The sequence below is a fragment of the Anolis sagrei genome, chromosome X (assembly GCF_037176765.1).
Source record: "Anolis sagrei isolate rAnoSag1 chromosome X, rAnoSag1.mat, whole genome shotgun sequence".
Taxonomy (NCBI): domain Eukaryota; kingdom Metazoa; phylum Chordata; class Lepidosauria; order Squamata; family Dactyloidae; genus Anolis; species Anolis sagrei.
Genome location: NC_090034.1, coordinates 49,060,174 through 49,083,344, shown reverse-complemented (window position 1 = coordinate 49,083,344; position 23,171 = coordinate 49,060,174). Strand labels below are relative to the sequence as shown.

Genomic DNA, 23,171 nt, shown 5'->3' with positions numbered 1-23,171 from the left:
CACAATATATGTGTATGTGTGTTATATATATTTATATATTAATATATAGGTGTGTGTATAAATACATATCAATAGATAGGTATGAAGTTAAGTTTTCCCTCCCATCTCCTTTATTCCCTTCCTTCCTTCTTCCCGTTTGCCCTCTTCTTCCACCAGAGGGAGCCATTGAGGAAGGATGAAGCAGGAGGGAAAGGAGGGCAAGGGCTCCTTCAGACTTGGGTTGGGCTCCGAAGGAGAAAGAAGGGAAGGAAGGAGAGGAGAAAGAAGCCACAGGTAAGTCCAAAGGAAAGCAAGAATGAATGGGTGAATAGATAGACAGGCAGAGATGTACATGCCCCTCACTTTCCTCTTCCAGACTTTATCCCCTTCCTTTCACTATCTTCTCTTCTTCCAAGGCTACACTATGCTATTAATAGATAGTAATGCATGAGGACAGAGTGGGATGCTGCGGCAATGAAGACGAAGGTGATTCCATGTGTGCATTCTGAGGGTGGGGGACTGCCTCTTAGAGCCGTTTCTGAGGTAAAAGTTACTTTTTCTTAGGGAAAATTTGCCTCTGGTTTTTCTTTGAGGGAAAGGTTACTTTTTCTGAGGGAAAATTTGCCTCCTTTGCCCATTTCCGATGTAAAATTTGCCTCTAGCGTTTTCTGAGGGAAAAAATTACTTTTTTCTGAGGCAGAACTGCCTCTTTTTAACATTTTATGAGGGAGAAGTTGCTTCTTCGGAGGTAAAATTGTCTCCTTTGGCTTTTTCTGAGGGAAAATTTGCCTCTTTTAGTCTTTTCTGAAGGGAAAGTTACTTTTCTAAGGTAAAAATTGCATCCTTTGGCTTTTTATGAGAGAAAAATTGCCTCTGAGCATTTTCTGATGAAAAAGAGGCTTTTTCTAAGGTAAATATTGCCTCCTTTGGCCTTTTCTGAGGTAAAAATTGCCTCCTTTGGCGTTTTCAGAGGGAAACACTAATATTAATGAATAAGCCAGGAGTGTGATGCTGAAGCAACAAAGCCCAGTACTATTCTGGACCAAAAAAGGGTGTTGATACATAATCCAAGCAATGAAGGCTAGTGAAGGAAGGTATATGATAGGTAATCTAGAACAAGCCCATTATTATTATTAAATCCAGTGATGGTTTAATCCAACCTCTTATTTTTATTTCATGTGAAAAGCTTCCAATAACAGTATGTAACTATGATTTTTGTTCCTGGGTGATAGAAATGCCATTTCCTACTTGGTTCTATCATAAAAGTATATAAAAAGTTTATTAAATTACAAAAACATTGTTTCTGCGGGAGGGACATCATTCTGCGGCACATTTGGCTCTAGTTTTTTATTGAATCTCTCATCAAGTCTCAGTCAATTCAGCCACAAAAACAACGTGAGTTTCTGGAGTAGAACAACTCCTTTCAAAGTCAGTACTGCATAATTAAACAGGAATAACACCTTCAGATCAGGAACAACATTTTTCAAATTTTGTTGCATAGTATTGTTATATAGACCCTATGATAGAGAGATAGAGATAGGTAGGTAGGTAGGTAGGTAGAGATAGGATGAGAGAGGGATACAGCCTCTCTATATTTCTATATATCGATTGCATCTCTGTAAGATAGAGACGCTAGGTAGATCAATAGATAAATAGATAGAAAGGAGAGATACGATCTGTCTTTCTATGTCTAAATCATATCTCTTAGATACATACATAGATCCAAGAGAGAGTGTGATGATAATGATGATGGGTACAAGGTAAGTACAACAGAGAGATGATGATAGATAACGATAGAAAGATGAGAGATCGTTGATCTCTATGTCTATCTATATATCGACCGTATCTCTGAGATAATAGATACAAGATGGATACAATAGAGAGATATGATTATAGAGATGATAGAAATAGATGAGAATAGATACAAGATCAATACAATAGAGAGTTGATGATAGAGATGATTGAGAGATAGAAAAATGGGATTGATCTCCATATTTCTATATATTGATCGTATCTCTGAGATAGATATGATAGATAAGAGACAGATACAATAGAGAGATGAGATGATGATAAAGATGATAGAATCTATATATAGAGAGAGAGATGATTGAGAGATAGAAAATGGGATTGATCTCCATATTTCTATATATTGATCGTATCTCTGAGATAGAGATAACATACAAGATATATACAATAGAGAGAGAGAGAAATGATAGAGATGATAGATATGGAAAGATGAGAGAGCATGATAGATATGGAAAGATGAGAGATCATTGATTTCTCTATTGATCATATATCTGAGATAGAGATAATAGAAACAATAGAGAGAGGAGATGATGATGATAGATAGATAGATAGATAGATAGATAGATAGATAGATAGATACTAGAGATAGAAGGGATTGACATGAAAATGAAGATAGGGAGAAAAATAGATGTGGACAAAAGGGGGTTCAGCCACTTCCTCCTCTCCATCTATAATATCAGTCTTCCCTGATCCATTTCCATCGAGCTATTTCCCTCCTATCTATATTGATCAGTGTATCCCCAATCCATAGCTGTATCTATTTACTGACCATCTTTGTCTGCCCATCTCTCTCCATCTATCTATCAAAGTAACCCAAGGAGGAAATGGACCACGATTAATATTTAATTTCCCCTTGTTTACGGGAAATTGCAGTGGAGACAAATTAGGGACTTAAAGCTCGCTTCCAGGGCTAATGATCGGAGATTTAAATGGTCCCATTAACTAATTAGGAATGATGGATATAGATTGATCAAGTTACTTTTCTGATGGAAAAACTTGCCTCCTTTGGCCTTTTCTGAAGGAAAAGGGCCCCCTTCTGAAGGAAAAGAGGCTTTTCCTAAGAAAAAATGGCCTCCTTTGGCCTTTTCTGAAAGAAAACCTGCTTCCATTGGCCTTTTCTCTTTGTCTGTCTTTTGGGATTAGAATCGAACTCGCTCCCCATCCATTTTCCTTGGTCAAATTGTCTACCGAATTGTCCGTTCAGAAAGAAAGAAAGAAAGTACAGAATGTGCCAAATGAATGAACGAATGAATGGAGGAATAAAATAATGGGAACGAATGAAGGAGGGAGGGAAGGACGGAAAGTTCCGGGTCAAAGAACAGATTGTCCGAAACGGAGAGAGGAAAAAAGAAACAAATACAAGAGCAAAACCAGATGCTTTTGTCTGGTTTCATTTACCTCCGGTTTCATTTTTATATTTCTAGGTCCTCCAGCCCAACTCTATGGTATTATTACCCAGGAAATCCTTTGTTTTCAATAGAGTTCACTATTATTCATAGAGCCCTCGGTGGCACAGTGGGTTAAACCCTTGTGCCGGCAGGATTGATGACCGACAGGTCAAAGGTTTGAATCCAGAGAGAGCACAGATGAGCTCCCTCTGTCAGCTCTGGCTCCCCATGCGGGGACATGAGAGAAGCCTCCCACAAGGATGGTAAAACATCAAAGCGTCCCCTGGGCTACGTCCTTGCAGACGGCCAATTCTCTCACACCAGAAGTGACTTGTAGTTTCTCAAGTTGCTCCTGACACGGAAATAAACTATTATCCATGCTTTGCAGTTTCAAATATGGCCTCTCTAGGCATGTCCTAGGTCCTTTAATACAACTCTGGTTTTTGCAGTTTTCAGTTACTAATGAATAACAAAATATGGCTCCTCTAGGCATTTCCTAGGTCCTCCAGTTCACCTCTATGGTATTCCTGTGTAGGAGGTCCTTCTTTCAATGGGTTTCACTATTGTCCATAGTTTCATTTATCCATGTTGATAGAATATGTCTTCTCTAGGAATTTTCTAATGTCATCGATCCACTTCCAGCAAAAATAGGTCCTCTCTAGACATTTTCTAGTGTTACTCTATGGTATTCTTGCAGAGAAAATCCTCTCTTTCAACAGGATTCAATGATAATATCTCCCTCCTTAACCATTTCAGGTGACATATATATCTCCATAGTCCGTTTCAATAGGATTCACTGTTGTCTGCGGGTTCTGTCTCTCCAACCATTTCCTAGGTCCTCCAATCCAAGTCTGGTATTGTGCAGGAAGTCCTTCATTTCAATAGGATGTTTCAGGTTCTATGTATGTATGTATATATTTACTATTTCTCCTTTCTTTCTTTTCAAAGGATTTCACAAATTTGAAACTCATCGAAAACCCTGATTTATCCTTCTCTTCTTCCAATTTGACCAAAGAGGCCTATATTCAAATAGGGTGAACTCGATTGGCTGCCTGGTGACCAGTTGGCCCTGCTCCCTCCCTGCCAATCACAGTAGAAGAAAGGGGAGTGGCCTGAAGAGGATTACAAAAGAAGGAAGGACCACAACTGGGAAATAAGTATATTCAATAGGCTGACGACACTCAATCCTGATTCGTTGAGTGGTTTACCCCGCCCCCCTCCCAATCATAGAAGAAAGAATGGAAGTGGCCTAATTGTCCCTCTCTCTGCCCCCTTCTTCACCAATCCCTGAAGAAGGGAGGAAGGGGGCGTGGCCTTCAACTCTCTCCGCCTCTTCACACATCCCAAAAGAAGGAAGGAAAGAAAGTAAGAAAGCGTGGCCTGATATATTGGGGGAGTGGCCCAGGCTATTCCTTTCTCGACCCCCTTCACCTATTCCAGAAGGAAGGGGCGTGGCCTAAACTATTGGGGGAGTGGCCTAATCATCCCTCTCTCTCTTCGACCCTTTCTCTACCAATCAAGGAAGGAAGCAAGTGGGGTGCGACCTGCACTGTTCTTCTCTGGCCTCGCCCCTTTTTCAATCCCAGAAGGAGGAAGGTGTGACCTGATAGAGTGGGGGCATGGCCTAATTGCTCCTCTCCCAACCCCTTCTCTAATCCCAAAGGAAGGAAGGGGGCTTGGCCTGGACTGTTCCGCTTTGATCCCACCCCTTCAATCCCACAGGAGGAAGGGGCATGGCCTGACAGTAGGGGCATGGCCTTGATCCGTCTCTCCGCCCCAGAAGAAGAGAGGGGCGTGGCCTGATAGATTGGGGTGTTGCCTCAAATTGTCTCTCTGCCTTCTCTTATCCCAGAAGTACAAAGGGGGTGAGGCCTGGACTGGACCGTTCCGCTCTGGCCCTACTCCATCTTCATTCCTGGAGAAGGCAGGAAGGAAGGAGGTGTGGCCTAGCAGAGTGGGGGGCACGGCCTGAAACAGTCTCCCTACCCCCTTCCATCCCTTGAGCCGGGCCCTCTGGCTCCCCCCTCCGTGCCGCATGTGTCCCGCGGGCCGGACCCACTGGCGGCGTCCCCCTGTGGCACTGGCGATGGGCGGGCGGCCATGCTAGGTGCCGACTTTGCGCTGTACGTGGGGCTGGAGCTGGCCCTGGCGGGGCTAGCAGTTGCCGGGAATGTTCTGGTAGTGTGGGCCGTGCTGCGCAACCGGCAGCTACAAAGCGTCACTCACCTCTTTGTGGCCTCGCTGGCTGTGGCAGACGTGGCAGTGGGGGTTCTGGCCGTGCCCTTTGCTGTGGCCATCAGCACCGGTTTCTGCGCTGCTTTCCGTGCCTGCCTCTTCATTGCCTGTTTTGTTCTGGTCCTCACCCAGAGCTCCATCTTCTCCCTCCTCGCCATCGCACTTGACCGCGCCATCGCCATCCGCATGCCCCTCAGGTGAGTCACAAACTAGGCCTTTTCACTCCAGTTCTCCTCAGCCCCCCAAAATATTGCCAGGTCCCAGAATGCTTGAGTACTACGCTTCCCATCATCCACAACAGACTAGGGATCCATATCACTTTGTTCTTTGGGACTCCATATACCATAACACTTGGGGACCTCAGTTCCCATCATCCCCAATAAATCTAAATTGCAAAGCAATTGCGTCGTTAGGGTTCCAGATCGCATAATGCTTGGGAACTGCACTTCCCATCATCCACAACAGACTAGGAATCCAAAGCATTTTGTTCTTTGGGACTCCAGTTCCCATTATCCTCCCAAAATATAAATCCCAAGTGCTTCAAGACTCCAGTTCCCATCATGCTTTGGGACTCCTATTGTCTATAAATCATTCATACAATGCATTGGGTTCTTTGGGACTCCACTTCCCACAATCTGCAGCCAGGGATTCTGGGATTCGGAGCGGGAGCTCTGCCTTTCTGCATAAGGATAGCAAACAGCTGGGAAAGCTCAGTGTATAATCCCATTATAAACAAATTTGCAGTACATAATTTTTAGTGAATTACGCATCCCGAACGGCTCCGATCGGCCTGCTCTCCCCGACGTGATGCACCCGCTTCGTCGGCAATGTAATGATAATGACACACAATAATTAAAGAGGGCCAAATGGAGTTTCCTAAACAGTTGCAGACATACAGAAAGAGAGGCACATTCCCTGACATCAGACAAGGTTTTCAGCTCACCATGTGGTTGCGATTCGGGTGATTTTTCAGGTAATCCTCTCATTTTTTCACATGTTTTCAGGTGACCCCATTATCGCCATTGTGTGGTTGTGATTCTTATGGCGTTACCTCTATGTTCCCCCATGTTTTTAGGTGATCGCATTATTGCAGTAGTGCTGTTGCAGTTTTGGGGGTGATCTCGTTCTTTCAGGTTTTCACTCTCATTTTCTCCAGTGTTTTCAAGTGGGCTCTGTTGTTGCCATTGTGCTATGGCGATCGGTCTTATGTTCTCCCATATTTTCAGATGAACATTCGACTCCATCATTGTAATTTTGCCATAATGGATCTATGTGGCGACCTGTCTTATGTCCACCAATGTTCTCACTCTCATTTCCTTCCATGTTTTCAGGTGACCACGGCGTTCTGTCTGTTGTGGTTCAGCCAGCTAATGAAGATGAGGGGTTTGGGGTGTAGGGTCTGATGGTTCTGTGGGTGCCCAGACAGAGAAAGTCTTAGAGCGAGATGGTTCTCCAGCTGAAAGAATGGAGGGGGGTTTTGGAGCAAGATGCTGTGACTGAGCAAGATGTTGTGACTGAGTCAAAATGTGAGAGTGAAACTGATTTGGAAGCCAACAGGCATTAGCAGCTGGCTTAGAGATACCAGGCTGCTTCTGAGGAGGCAGAAATTCAGGTGCAAGAAAAGCCATAGAAAAGGAAGGCAGAAGCGGGCCTCTCAAGGTCAAAGTATTGCATTCATGTTTTGCAGCCCTTAAATTATTGAGAGAGCTGTTAGGATTTTAGATCAAGCAAAGTCGTTACTGGTGTGAGAAACTCCTGTCTTGTTCCTGGTTCATGCTTTAGCTCAGGGCCCAAGATCCCTGGTCAAGTTTTGCTTCTGACTTTATGGATTTACCTATGGATTCATGCTCTTGTTCCTTGTTTCCTGGATTAATGTTCATGTTTTAACTCTTGTTTTTTGGATTTACCTATTGCCTTTGGTTCTTGCTTTCTTTATTAACACCTGGATTTTTACCCTATTATTTGCTTAAGGTGCCTTTGGTCCTTTCTTATATGTGTTCTATCAATAAACTGTTTATTACCATGTCTGGTTTCCTGGTGAGTTCTGTGAGCAAGGTGAACTCCTGCTGAGGTGCACTACTGTCATCACCAGTATGACGTTTGTGGTGATGTGTTCAGGTTCTATCTCTATTGCAATTTTTGTGGGAATCCAATTTTCTCCCACATTTCCAGGTGAACTCAGAGCTCAGTTTTTGCAATGGTGCTACTACGATTTTTGTGGTAATCCTCTCATATTTTTCTCCTATTTTCAGGTGATCATTGAGCTCCGCAATTGCCATTGTGTTATTGTTTTGTATCGTAATTCTCTTCTTTTTCTCCATTATTTTCAGGTGATTCCTGAACTCCGTCATCCCAATAGTGCTATTGTGGATTTTTGTGGTGATCTGTCTTAAGTTCTTCCGTGTTTTCACTCTCATTTTCTCCCGTATTTTCAGGTGGTTTCTGTTGTTGCCATTGTGCTATGGCAATCTTGTCTTATATTCTTCCATGTTTTCAGGTCATCATTCAGCTCCATCACCTTTGGCCATTTATTTATTTACTATATTTCTACCTTGCCGTATCTCACCTTGAAGGGGACTCAGAGTGGCTTCCAGTTTTGTGGTAATCCTCCCATTTTCAGCTCCGTCATCGCCATTGCGCCTTTGCTTCGGGATTTAGATTGTTTGTTGTCATCCTCACATTCCCCCCCCCCCCATTTCCAGGTGACCACATTGTAGCAACTGTGAAATTGCAGGATTTTGTGTTAATGTGTCCTATGTTCTTCAGTGTTCTCACTCTCATTTTCTGCCATGTTTACAGCTGACCATTGAACTTCGTCATCACCCTTGCAATTTTTTCATCATTTCAAGTGAACATCAAACTCTTTTGTTGCAATTGCACCATTGTGATTTTTGTGGTTAATCCTCTCATATTCTCCCACATTTCCGGGTGATCATGGAGCTCCATCTTTGTCACTGCACCATTGCAATTTTTGTGATAATCCCCCCATTTTCTCCCACGTTTTCAGGTGAACATCGACCTACATTGTTTCTATACCACTATTATGGTTGTTGTAATAATACTCCCATTTTCTCCCCCATTTTCATGTGAACATTGAGCTCCGTTGTTTCAATAGCACTATTGCAATTTTTGTGATAATCCTCCCATTTCCAGTTGAACATTGAGCTCCGTTGCTTCAATAGCGTCATTGCAATTGTTGTGATAATCCTCCTGTTTTCTCCCCCCCCCCCCATTTCCAGATACAACGCCCTGGTGACCGGCTCCCGTGCCAAGGCCTTAATTGCTGTCTGCTGGGCTTTGTCCTTTGCCATCGGCCTGACGCCCCTGTTGGGCTGGCACCGGCACCCACTCGGACCTGGCAATGGCACGGAGGCCCACAACTGCAGCGGTGACGCCGTGCCCTGCCTCTTTGAAGGCGTGGTCACCATGGAGTACATGGTCTACTACAACTTCTTTGCCTGCGTGCTAGTCCCACTGCTACTGATGTTGGGCATCTATCTGAAGATCTTCCTGGCAGCCCGGCGGCAGCTGAAGCAGATGGGAGCCAAGATGGCGCCCGGTGGGGAGCGCTCCTGCTCCACCCTCCAAAAGGAGGTCCATGCTGCCAAGTCACTGGCCATCATTGTGGGTCTCTTTGCCATCTGCTGGTTGCCTCTCCATGTCCTCAACTGCTACACCTTGTTTTGCCGTGGCTGCGCCCGAGCCCCCCAGTGGCTCATGTACGTGGCCATCCTCCTCTCCCATGCCAACTCCGTGGTCAACCCCCTCATCTACGCCTACCGCATCCGCGAGTTCCGCATCACCTTCCGGAAGATTCTTGGCCATCACATCCTGTGCCGAAATGCTTGCTGTCGCCGCAAAAACAAGCCTGCCTCCTCCTCCTCTTTTTCGCAGAACAGAAAGAATGGCGAAAGCGGGGTCCATTTTGCAACCTCGGCATGGGGCGGGGAGGACAGCGAGGCCAATGGGGACCTTGGGGGGCACCACAGCCGTAGCAATGGGGCTATGCACAACGGCGAGGCAGCAGTCCAGGAGCTGCTCACGGGCCATGGTTCTGCAGCAACATTTCCTGACAGGACATTATGATACATCGATGCTTGAGGACGATATTACGTGATGGTGGAGAGTGAAATCATCAGAAAATGGCCCTGGTGTGGGATGATATATATTCACTAGTTCCCGATGAGCAGCCATTTTGAGGGTGATATTACACAATAGATGGTGGTCTCATTAGAATGATAAGACCATCAAGATTGCCAAAATTGGGCCCTTCAATGGAAGGTTACTTTGAGGTGTGATAGATATTCACTCGTTTCTGCTGGGCAGCCATTTTGAGGGTGATACTATACAAAATACAGTGCTCTCGCTATGATGGTAGACCGTCAAAATGGTCGGAACTGGGGCCTTCAATGGAAGGTTACTTTGAGGGATGATATATATTTGCATGACCCCGTCGGGTAGCCATTTTGAGGATGATATTACATAACAGACGGTGGTTCCGCTATGATGATAAGACCATCAACATAGCCAAAACAGTGGCCTTCAATTGAAGGTTATTTGAGAGATGATATATATTCACTTTTTTCTGTCAAGTGGCCATTTCGAGGGTGATATTACACAAAATACAATGGTCTTATTATGGTACACCATCAAAATGGTCGGAACTGGGGCCTTCAATGAAAGGTTACTTTGAGGAATGATATATATTTGCATGACCCCATTAGGTGGTCATTTTGAGGGCGATAATACATGACAGACAGTGATCTTGTTATTTCATTTATTTATTTCTGGTATTTCTTTCCTGCCTTTCTCCCAACGGACCCAAGGCAGCTCACAGCAACATTAAACATACAATATAACATAAGCCCATTGATTAAAACAACCCAAAAGAGTTCCATGGATGCTACCTTGTAGACAATTATAATTAAAGTAAGATTGAATTAAAAGTAGTCTAGAATTCTCATAAGGTGATAAAATACTAGGCTTCTGTACCATTTAATTAACAGCTATTTCAGACAGGAACGTCTTCAGTTCTTTCCTAAAGGACAAGAGGGTGTGAGGTGCTCTAATAGCTTCCGACAATGCTTATGATGATAAGACCATCAAAATGGCTGGAACTGGGGCCCTCAATGGAAGGTTACTTTGAGAGATGATATATATTTGCATGACTCCGTCGGGCAGTCATTTTGAGAACAATAATGTGTTTTTCTTATGGATAATTATTTTGCAGGATGATATGTATTCCAGTCAGGGGGCAGTTCAAGGATGATATTACACAAAAGACAATGGTCTTGTTCAAAATGGCCGAAACTGGATCCGTCAATGGAAAGTACATTTGTGGGATGATATATATCTGCATGTCCCCATTGGGTGGCCATTTTGCAGATGATATTGTTTTTTCTGATGGGGAATTATTTTCAAGGACGGCCATTTTAAGAATGGTATTGCCTTTTCTGGAGGGGAATTCCTTTCAAGGGTGGCCATTTTGAGGACAATATTGCACTTCCTGAGGGAAAGTTACTTTGTGGGACAATATATATTTGGGCAGCCATTTTGAGAATGATTATGGTGTTACAGATAGTGATCTTGTCAAGACAATGAAAGGTTCATGGAATGATACATATGTGTGTCACCATCAGGTGGCCATTTTGAGAAATGTATCATGCCACAGACATCTTGCTAAGATGTCTGACAGTCCAAAATTGTGGACGAAATGGGGATCAAATTGAAGCCCATAATTGTGTGTACTACAAATCCCGCCCATTTTGGGGATGATGGGAAGTCAACTCACTCGTGTCCATGTAATATGGTTGTTTTGTGTGTATATATTTTGTACTCAATAAAGTAGGAACATGTGCATGCAATTCAATCTCATTTCTGTTATGATTATGATTATTTTAAAAATATTTTTATAAATAAAAATTGTGTCATCCAAGAAGCTCCCTTCCCTTCTACCAGGAGCCCATCTCCTCACAGCCAGCCGGCTCCTCCCTCCAAGCCATCCAAGGCCAAACAGCCCCAGACTGCCATCTGGAAAAGGGCTGGAGCAGGGCACACGGCAGAAGCAGAAGGCCAAGAAGCAGAAGGCCAGGAAACCCAGCACTCCCCCATCTCCACCTCAGCCACTCTGGTGATACCAGTAATGCAGGAGTCTCCTTTCCCAATTTCCCCACCACTCGAGGATGCATACTCTCCGAAGAGGTCATGCCGACAGGTCCACCACCATTGGCTAGAGAGGGTTTGCCTGGTACCCCGCTGATCCCCGGGATGGAGCTCTTGGCTGGAGGCCAAGTCCATAGCTCAAACCCTTCCCTGGCTTCTCTGCCTCTCTCTGGGCTAAGGCATGAACTTCTGCACACAAGTGAGGAGCGCAGGCCCAGTTCATGCAGGCATTTCACTGCGCAGCCATCCTACCAGTCTCGGTGGCCCTGTTAATCGGGAACAAGGGCCACTCAGTTAAGACCTGCTTGGGCACCTCTCAGTCTCATAGCGCCTTCCATGGCTCTTCATACTATTTATTTATTTCATACATTTGTATCCTGCCTTTCTCCCCACAAGGGGACTCAGGGCGGCATCACATAAGCATCAGATGATGCTAACAACATATACACCATAAGAATTACAATTAAAACACTAAAATCATTTTAAAATAGTATACAAAATCATCAATTAATTCATTTAACAATAAATTAACGTGCTAGTAAAACTACTTCATATGTCCCCACCGCTTCCACATCAGAACGAAGGCTATTCCATGCTCCCTGCTTACTACAGAGAGAGACTCTCTAGAGGTCATTACTACCCCATGGCTATAGAGATGGGTAGCATCACCCTCTGACCTCGCAAGTTCCAAATGGTAACTCTCTCCATCACCCTCCCCTTTTTGAGGAAAGGGGTCTGGTTCACCACAGTTGATTTGAAAGATGCGTATTTTCACATTTCGATCAGTATCCAGTGTTGTAGGTTTCTATCTTTCATGATAGGACACCACACCTTATGTTTTAACTTTCTCCCTTTTGGCTGCCATTGTGGCCCACCTGTGTCTAAAAGGCTTAACAGTCTATCCTTATATTGACAATTGGCTTTTGGTAACAAATTCTAAATTTCAGCTCCAATCTGACATTTCTTCCAATCTTTCTGTTCTCCAGACTTTGGGCCTAATAGTCAACAGAGAAAAATCCCATCTCAATCTCTCTCAAAGGATCTGATTCCTAGGAACAACTCTGAACTCACTCTAATAATAATAATAATAATAAAACTTTATATATACTCCACCCCCATCTCCCAACAAGGGACTCAAAGAGACGGCATACCTTCCGGAAGATCAGTTCCTTACCCTGAAGTCATCAGTTCTTCAGGCACTGCGGATGGCGTCAGTAATGGCCAGGTTTATCCAGTCAGTTCTGGGCCATATGGCCTGTACAACTATGGTAATTCCTTTCGTGAGGTTGAGGCTCCACCCTCTGAAAGCCTGGTTCCTGGGAGCATTCAACGCTCTTTGTGGTAGCCTGCACACTCTTCTATCCATTTCACCTGTTCGCCAATTGCTCCTGTGGTGGACAAAATGGTCGAGCATGTGTGCCAGAGTTCCATTACCTATTTATATGCTGCCTTTCTCAGCCCCGAAGGGGACTCAAGGTAGTTTACATATAGGCAACTATTCAAACCCTTAAAACAACATCCAATTAAAATAAACATTTAAATTAAGCATAACATTAATACATATAAAAACATTTAAAACATTACAATTGCTATAAAAATCACGCCATCCACAATTGCAATCCAGGGCCATTCCAGAATTCATCACACATTTTCCATATCTGTTATTGCACTGCAATTATTCTCAGAAGGCTTGATCCCAAAGCCCGTTGGACCAGTTGAAGCTTGCAAACAGTCTTCAAAGGCAACCCAACATAGAGTGTGTTGCAGTAGTCTATTCTTGATGTAACAAGAAACTGGACCACCATGGCCAAGTCTGACTTTCTAAGGTACAGGCACGACTGGCGCACAAGTTTTAATTGTTCAAAAGATCCCTGGCCACCACCAAAATCTGGGGTTCCAGGTTCAGCGATGAATCCAGGATCACTCCCAAGCTGTGAACCTGTATCTTCAGGGAGAGTGTAACCCCATCCAGCACGGGCTGTAACCCTATATGCTGTTTGGCCTTACAACTGACCAGGAGTACCTCCGTCTTGTCTGGATTTAATTTCAATATGTTCATCCAGACAGACACAGCTGCCAAGCACCAGTTCAGGACCTGAATAACCTTCTTAATAGCAGGTGGAAAGGAGTAATAGAGTTGAAAGCCATCTGCGTACAGATGACACCGAACTCCAAAACTCCAGATGATTTCCCCCTAGCAGCTTCATGTACATGTTAAACAAAAATGAGAGACAGTATTGAGCCCTGCGGGACCCCAGAGGACAATGGCTGTGAGGCCAAGCATGTGTCCCCCAACAACACCTTCTGGGAGCGACCCTCCAGGAAGGACTGGTACCACTGTAAAACAGTGCCCCCGAGACCCATTTCCACAAGGTGTCTCAGGAGGATACTGTGGTCTACGGTATCGAAGGCTGCTGAGAGGTCCAAGAGAACCAACAGGGACACACTCCCCTCTGTCCAATTCCATACGTAGGTCATCCACTAAGGCGACCAAGGCTGTTTCACTTCCACGTCCCAACCTAAAGCCAGATCCAGATAATCAGTGTCCTCCAAGAATGCCTGGAGTTGCAAGGCCACCACACATTCCATGACTTTGCCCAAAAGGGGAGACTGGAAACTGGCCGAATGTTGTAGAATTGAGTGGAGTCCAGCAATGGTTTTTTCAACTGCGGTTTTATTACAGCTTATTTGAATCTGGCTGGAATCTTGTCTTTCTGTAAGGAGGCATTCACCACCACGTTCACCCACTCTACCAAACCCCCTCTGGCCTCCTTTATCAGCCATGATGGGCAGGGATCTCCTTTACCAGCCAGGATGGGCAGGTTGCCCTCGCTTCCCCAAGGAACTTGTCCACATCCTTGAGCTGCACCAATTGAAATGAATCCATCAAAACCAGTCAAGCAGATGCTTGTGTTACATCCTCAAAGACTGCTGTTAACATGGTGTCCAGGTCGGAGCAGATCAGAGTGACTTTGTTCGCAAAGAACTGAGCAAATGCTTCACAGCAAGCTGCCAAGTGGTCAGGGATCCCATCTTGTGGGACAGGATTTAATAACCCTCTGATCACTCAAAACAACCCCACTGGACGGTTCCTTGCAGACACAATATTGGCCGCAGAGAGAGAATTCTTTTGTCTTCTATTGCCACGGCTTATACCTTTAGATAGGCACATAACCTTGTTCAGTCTGACTCATTGCGCCTTGAACGCCGCACACCCTCTAGTCCCCTCTTCACACCCTTCATCGCTGCTAGGCCCTCATTGAACCAAGGAGCTGGTTTAGTTGTGCTGTTTAAAAAGGGATGCTCCGGAGCAATTGTGTCTATTGCCCTAGTCATCTCCCTATTCCAGATAGTGACCAGAGCATCAACAGGATCACCTACTGGGGTGGCCGGAAATTCCCCAAGAGCCATCAGGAAACTTTCTGGATCCATAAGCCTCCTGGGGTGGACCATTTTAATAGGTCCTTCCCCCCTGCAGAGGTTGGGGGGGGGGGCGCAGTTAATCTAAATCTGATCATGTGATGGTCAGTCCATGGCAACGGAGTGATGGTCAATTTCTCCACACCGCCACCTTCCTTCCATCCCTGGCAGAAAACCAACTCAAGTGTGTGCCCAGTTCTGTAGGTAGGACCAGATACTAATTAGGACAGTCCCATGGTTGACATGGTGGCCATGAAGTCCAGAGCCACTCCCAACAGGGTGGCCTCCACATTGACATTGGAGTTCCCCAGCACTATAAGCCGTTGGGACTCCAACACCAAGCCCAAGATCACCCCGGCTAGATCAGGCAGGGAGACTGTGGTGCAGCGGGGTGGTTGGTACACTAGCAAAATCTCTATCCTGTCCCGGTCACCTACCCTCAGGTGGACACATTAAAATGTGGTTGACCGCGGGATGGGGCACCTGGTCAGGGAGATGGAATCTCTATAGACCACTGTGACTCTGCCTCCCCACCTTCTGGCTCTTGGCTGGTGCTGCACAGAGTAGCCTGGCGGGCTAAGCTGGGTGAGACTGACCCCCCCCCCACCTAATCCAACCAGGTCTCTGTTATGTACACCAGATCTGCATGTTCATCCAGAATTAGATCCTGGATGACAGCTGTTTTTCCATTTACAGACCCGACATTCAACAGCACCACCCTTAAACCAGAGGCACCGCCATCCTGGGTACTCTGTTTTACCGTGTCAGGAGACCATTTTGGAACTATCAATATACTCTCTTCCCTAAGCCAAATTTGATGTTTGGGTCTCCCTTTCCTGTATCTTCCTCTCCCCTATATCACTTCTGTGAGGTTTCTTCGGCCACTGGATCTCCCTCCTCCCCCAGCATGCCCCATTCCCCCGTCCTCTACCCATTAACAGACATTCAGGAGGCGGGGAGGGGGGAAGGGATTCCCTCAGCCTAGCCTAATGCAAACTAATTGTTCCTTATTGAGGACTGCAGACTTGAAAAAAAAAGATCTTGGAGTCCTCGTGGACAGGAAGGTGAACATGAGCCAACAATGGGATGCGGTGGCTACAAAAGTCAATGGGATTTTGGCCTGCATAAATAGGAGTCTAGTGTCTAGATCCAGGAAAGTCATGTTACCCTGAAATCACACTGTGTCCAATTCTGGGCACTGCAATTGAAGGGAGATGTTGACAAGCTGGAATGTGTCCAGAGGATCAAGGGTCTGGAGAACATGTCCTTTGAGGAGCGGCTTAAAGAACTGCATGCAGAAGAGAAGGCTGAGAGGTGACATTATATTTATTTCTTGTGTCAGAAGCGAATTGAGGGTACATCTATATAAATTAAAATGTAATGTTCATTTGTAGGATTAACATAAATAAAAAACCACTGGACGAATTGACACCAATCTTGGACACAATACACCTATCAGGTCAACGAGTGACCATCACTCATAAAAACACAGCAGAAGAGACTTAAAAAGCAAAAAACAACAACATTACAATGCATGCACAAAACCATATATATAAACGCAAACACACATATATACACACTTAAACAAAGATACACACACATATACACACAAAACAGCAACGTGTGTCAGGGAACGCCTAGTTTATAATGTATTTAAAAATCCAAAGTCAAAAACTTATCTTTGTAAGATCTTCCATTGTGCACGAGGCAGAGCTCAGACTGCATTGTAGTAGGCGGTCTGTGGTTTGCTGTTCTTCGCACTCTCATGTTGTGCACTCCACTTTGTAGCCCCATTGCTTAAGGTTGGCTCTGCATCTCGTGATGTCAGAGTGCAGTCTGTCCAGCACCTTCCGGTCTCACCCACTGGTTGAGGTTCCGGGTTTTAGCCTGCCACTTTTGGACTCTCACTTACTGATGTGTTCCTGTTCCTGCAAGTATCTCTGTGGATATTAGGAAGCTGTTTCTTGATTTAAGGCATTGGCATGCTGGCTGATATCCAAACAGAGGTGCAATACCAGTTAAACAGTGTAATTTCTCCAGCGGTGTAGGGCATAGACATCCTGTGGTAATGCGGCATGTCTCATTAAGAGCGACATCCACTGTTTTAATGTGGTGAAATGTGTTCCACGCTGGGCATGCGTACTCAGCAGCAGAGGAGCATAGCACAAGGGCAGGTGTCTTCACTGTATCTGGTTGTGATCCCCAGGTTGTGCCAGTCAGCTTTCGTATGATATTATTTCTAGCACCCACTTTGTGTTTGATATTAAAGCAGTGCTTTTTGAAAGTCAAAGAACAGTCCAGGGTAACTCCCAGGTTTTTGGGTGTACTGCAATTCTCCAGTGAGATTCCTTCCCAGGTAATCCTCACAGCTCGAAATGCTTGTTTGTTCTTAAGGTGAAAAGCACATGTCTGTATTTTAGATGGAATTGGAATCGGCTGGTTTTCCATGTAATAGGCAGTTAAGAGCACCTAAAGCTTCAGAGAGCTTCTGTTCAACTATTTCAAAGCTCCTTGCTTTAGCGGTGATGGCACAATTGTCAGCACTGATGAAACTCTCTGTCCCTTCTGGCAGTGGACTGTCATTTGTGTAAATGTTGAACATTGATGGAGCAAACACACTCCCCTGGGGCAAGCCGATCTTCTGTTTTCACCATCTGCTTCTCTGGCCCTGGAACTAAAAAAAAAGTTCCTGTTTTTAGCAGATTTCCTATGAAGCAGGTGACATGCATGGTAAACCTTTGTGATATTATAATTTTTTCTCAGGAGAAGTTGATGATTTACAGTGTCATTACAGGAGACATGATGAGGGCCATGGATAAAGATGTGAGGGGAAATTGCAACAGGGAGAAGGAACAAGCTTGTTTTCTGCTGCCCTGGAGGTTTGGACATAGAACAATGGCTTCAAACTACAGGAAAGTGGATTCCACTTGAACATTATGAAGAACTTCCTAACTGTTTGAGAGCTGTTCAGCAGTGGAACTCTCTGCCCTGGAGTGTGGTGGGCGCTCCTTCTTTGGAGGCTTTGAAACAGAGGCTGCATGGCCATCTGTTGGAAGAGGGGTTTTGAATGTGATTTTCCAGCTTTTTGGCAGAATAGGGTTGGACTGGATGGCCCACCAGGTCTCTTCCAACTCTATGATTCTATAACACCTTCACCTTCTGGATGTTTGCAGGGCCTTGGCTTTTTCTACATTCACAGGATGTCTGGGCACAGAAAGTCCCCCAGACTTTTCCTTAAATATCAGAAGGATGCCAGTAGCCATCCGGTATCTCCCCAGCAGCTGTCCCCATGGATTGTGTCCACCATCTGTTTGCCCTACCAGTTGGTGGGCCATGATTTGCCTTCACAGGTCAGGGACCATTCCACCAGGGCTTTGGCCACATCTTAAGCCTTCATAAGGGAAGTATTCTTGAAGGATGACCCCACTCACCTTTGTGGCCCACAACAAGGTGGGTACTCTCTCCAGGAGAGATGTGGCCTTCGGCAAGTAGTCCTCTTTGGTGGCATGATGTGCATGCCATTTTATTATTATTTTTATTTATTATTTTTATTTTATTGTTTTATTTTTACTCTTGTATATATTCTTGTTATATTTAATGAATTTTATTGTATTAGTCTTTTATCTCATATTATATTACCCCCAAACGGCTATTGGTAGCTGACTTCTAGCCACATTAAGTCCAAAGAATGACGCCCTTGGAGATGGGATGTCCCAGGGGCAGGGGTCCACCATTGAGGTCATGCTGGGGAGGTGTAGATGCAATTGAATATGCCATCCAGGGAGAAGCAGAACAGAACATTTGCTACCCTGAGGTGAGATAGGTCAGAGTGCCATCATGACAGGCCCCCTAGGCTTAAGGTCCTGCTGTTAAATGCTAGGCCCGTAAATGGTAAAACAGCTGCTATTTAGGACTTGATCCTGGATGAGCAAGCAGACCTAGCTTGCATTACTGTGACATGGCTGGATGAGCTGGCGGGGTGGTGTGTGTGCTCTGTCCACCGGGTTTCAGAGTGCATCAGCAGGCTAGACCTGGGGGGTGGGGAGGAGGGGTTGCGGTGGTCTATTGTGAGTCCATGTCCCTGATCAGGTACCCCATTCCGCAATTCTCTGGGTTCAAGAGTTTCCACCTGAAAGTGGGAAGCTGGGACAGTTTGGGGATTCTGCTTGTGTACTGTCCACCTCGCTGCACAGCAGTCTCTCTGCCAGAGCTGGCAGAGGTGGTCTCTGTCCTGGTGTTGGAGTCTCAGCAGCTAATAGTGCTGGGAGACTTCAACGTCCACCCTCTCTGGAGCAGCTCAGGACTTCATGGATGCCACTGGGCAAGGTCATCTGGAGTTTTGGAGTTCGGTGCCATCTGTACACAGATGACACCCAACTCTACTACTCCTGTCCATCGAACTCCAAGGAAGCCTCCCGGACCCTAAACCAGTATCTGTCGACTGTGATGGACTGGATGACGGCTAACAAGTTGAAGCTTAATCCAGACAAGACAGAGGTCCTCCTAGTCAGTCGTGGGGCCAATTGTGGTATCGGGTGGCAACCTGTACTTGATGGGGTTACACTCCTCCTGAGGACATAGGTCCACCGCTTGGGGGGTCCTCCTAAACTCAACGCTGACGCTTGAAGCTCAGGTGTTAGCGGTGGCTGGGAGAGTCTTGGCATAGTTAAAGCTTGTGTGCCAGCTGCAACCATAGCTCATGAAGTCTGACTTGGCCATGGTGGTGGGGCTGCCCCTGAAGATGGTCCGGAAACTCCAAAAGATCGGCAGCCAGGCTTCTAACTGGAGCCAATTATAGGGAGTGTACAACGCCCCTATTAAAACAGCTCCACTGGCTGCCGATAAGCTGCTGGGCCCAATTCAAGGTATGGATTATGACCTATAAAACCCTAAACTGTTCGGGCCCTGCCTATCTCCGTGATCGCATCTCCCCCTATAAACTGGTGTGGACTCTTAGATCTTCCGGAGAGGCCCTCCTCTCACTCCCGCCACCGTTTCAAGTGTGCTTGGTGGGGATGAGAGAGAGGGCCTTCTCGGTGGTGGCCCCCCACCTTTGGAACGCCCTCCCCAGAGAGTTAAGACAAGTTCTGTCACTAGCCTCCTTCCGAAAGGACCTGAATACCTGGTGATTCCAGCAGGCTTTTGATAATGATTAGCCCCAGGTCCTACCCTGCCTAACAGTTAAGTCCCTGCTCTTCTTTTTTTTTTTGTCGTGTCAGGAGTGAGAGAATTGACCGTCTCCAAGGACGTTGCCCAGGGGACGCCTGGATGATTTGATGTTTTTATCATCCTTGTGGGAGGCTTCTCTCATGTCCCCGTATGAGGAGCTGGAGCTGATAGAGGGAGCTCATCCGCCTCTCCCCGGATTCGAACCTGCAACCTGTCGGTCTTCAGTCCTGCCGGCACAGGGGTTTAACCCACTGTGCCACCGGAGACTCCTGGTCCCTGCTCTGCACTCTACCCACTTTCCTGGCTCTCTGATACCTCATTGCCCTTGACCTGGCCTAGCTCTATTATAGCTATTCAGCAGGCCCTGGAAATGAATAGCCCTAGGCACTACCCTGACCATTAGTTAAAACCCTGTTCTGAACTTTACCCACTTCCCTGGCCTTATGTCTCCCATTGGCCCGGTCCTCTCCTATCTGTGCCTCAGGCCTTGGAAATAAATAGCTCCAGGTCCCGCCCTGACCATCATGCAGGATCAGGCTTACACTTTATCCACTCCCCTGGCCCCAGTCTACCTTGTTATATTAGTCCAGCCCTCCCGTAGTTATTGAGGCCCACTCTCGAATCTTGGCCATAAGAAACTAAACTTGCCCAATGGAATTACCACTGAACTGTTTTTTAATTTTAAATATGTATGACTGTTTTATAGCGTTATGTCTTTGTTTATAATTATTACTTGTATATTTTTATGTCTGTAATTGCAATGTTTGACCTATGCTGGAAACCTCCCTGAGTCCCCTTGGGGAGATATATTATTTTATTATTTTATTTATGGTTTTATCATTTTATTTAATAATAATAATAATAATAATAATAATAATCTATTGTTATTTTATTGCATTATTTTAATCATATTATTATATTTTGTCATATTATTTTATGTTATTATTGTTGTTATTATTGTTATTAGCTCCTGAAAACGTTTTCAAGATGAATTGTTCCAATCCATTGAGCGCAATTGCGCAAAGACGGGAAGCAACACAATGGCAATTCCTTTTTGCGTCAAACAAAGTGAGAATTGTCCTTCATGATATATATATATTTTCCAGTTGGACCGGTTTCTTTGCCCGTTTTTCTTTCTTTCATTATATTTGGCAACTTTCCTACATTCATTCTTTCTTTCTTTTAGCGTCATATTTATTTTTTCAATATTATTATAGTTGGAATATTATTATTATTATTATTATTATTATTATTATTATTAGTTCCTGTTATTATTTTGGAATACTTTTTTTATAATTTTATAATTTCTCCATGACCCTTGTTGTTGTTGCTGTTATTGTTATTATTATTTTAATTTTTATTATATGATCCCATTATTATTTTGGAATAGTCTTTCAATTATTATTTTGGAGTATTTTAATTTTTTGGATATTGTTTTGAAATATTTCTCCATTTGTCTTTTATTGTTTCCATGTTATTTTATTCCAAAACCTATTAAGATAATGAGCTCATCATGCCCCCTGCTGCCTGAAGAGGTAATAGATTGTTATTATTAGTAATTAATTAACTAGAATTGAAAACAATGAGACGCCAGAAGAAATCACTTCACAATAAATATATATGTGTGTGTGTGTAATTATACATATATAATTTTCACACATTTCCATTCTTCAAAATTTCATCATATTAATGTCATAAATACGTATAGTTAATTCCCCTTGAGTCGCCACTCCAACTATTTCATTATATATATATGTTGTTGTTCATTCGATCAGTCGTCTCCGACTCTTCGTGACCTCATGGACCAGCCCACGCCAGAGCTCCCTGTCGGCCGTCACCACCCCCAGCTGCTTCAAGGTCAGTCCAGTCACTTCAAGGATGCCATCCATCCATCTTGCTCTTATATATATATATATATATATATATGTATATGTATATGTATATGTATACACACACATACCCCAGAATTTTGTGTGTGTGTGTGTATACATACATACTCTGAGTAGTATTTCAAATAATAATAATAACAATAATAATAATAATAATCCAAAATAATAAAAATGAAATATCCCACAATAATAACTGGGGAAAAAACACTTCATATAATAATTGAGCAAATACTCCAAAATAATAATGGGGAAATATTCAAAGAAGAAGCTATTCCAAGATTATAATAAAGTAAAATATATTCCAAGATAATCATGAGGAAATATTATAAAATAAAAATAATATATTCCAAAATAATAATAATTTAAAATATTGCAAAATAATCATGAGGAAATATTTTGATATAACAACAACAAGAACAATATATTTCAAAATAATGGCAGCAATTGATTATTAAAATATAACAAATTATTATTATTATTACTATTATTATTTCTATCCCCACATTTCTCCCCATAAGGTGGCTTTTATATCAATATAAATTATAAATAAATATCATATGTTTGTGTGTGTATATATATATATCCTCTTGTCTTGTTCCCAACAAACGTCTGTACAAAAAAGAGGAGAAAATTCCAGAAGTCTCCGGAAGTTTCCGGAAGCCAAGGTCAGGTCAAAGACTGATTAAATCCAGATGTTTAGGCCTTTTTTCGTTTGAGTCGTGAATGTAACAATATTTATTTTATTTGATATATAATTTTATGTTGTATATCATTATCAAGATTCACACAGAAATGTTGAACAAGGCATTAATTACTTCAGTATTTATCTGAATAGTTTAAATTGTGTAAATCTGCAAAGGAAATGCATTTTTTCCTCAATTAAATAAACCAAACAAATATTTTTTAAAAATCAGTGGGGGTTTTTTCATTCCATTTTTCAGGCTCTTTGTCACGTAATTTTTGAGTTAGAAACAAACAAAGAAGAAAAGGTTCCGGAAAGTTCAAGCTAAGAATAGAAACGAAAGGGTCAAATATGTGACTCAATGGGATATATATATATATATATATATATATATATATATAATTATTATTATTATTTAGGGAATAATTAAGGGATTTATTC

At 43.8% G+C, this 23,171-nt stretch overlaps 2 protein-coding genes across 5 annotated transcripts in view; both read left to right on the top strand.

The window, feature by feature from the left end:
- SPECC1L (sperm antigen with calponin homology and coiled-coil domains 1 like) overlaps positions 1 to 4,321 on the top strand; it is a 47,363-nt gene extending 43,042 nt beyond the window's left edge. For all 4 annotated transcript variants that reach the window (XM_060785228.2, XM_060785226.2, XM_060785229.2 and 1 more), the window contains exons 15-16: positions 157 to 273; positions 4,122 to 4,321. In XM_060785228.2, the coding sequence (XP_060641211.2) occupies positions 157 to 273; positions 4,122 to 4,211 (207 nt within the window). In that variant the 3' untranslated portion in view covers positions 4,212 to 4,321. The remainder of the gene's footprint in view (positions 1 to 156; positions 274 to 4,121) is intronic.
- A 131-nt stretch (positions 4,322 to 4,452) lies between these two features.
- ADORA2A (adenosine A2a receptor) lies at positions 4,453 to 11,282 on the top strand. Its single transcript, XM_060785234.2, has 2 exons — positions 4,453 to 5,605; positions 8,648 to 11,282. The coding sequence occupies exons 1-2, from the start codon at positions 5,274 to 5,276 to the stop codon at positions 9,492 to 9,494; spliced, it is 1,179 nt and encodes a 392-aa protein (XP_060641217.2). The 5' UTR covers positions 4,453 to 5,273; the 3' UTR covers positions 9,495 to 11,282.
- The last annotated feature ends 11,889 nt before the right edge of the window (positions 11,283 to 23,171 follow it).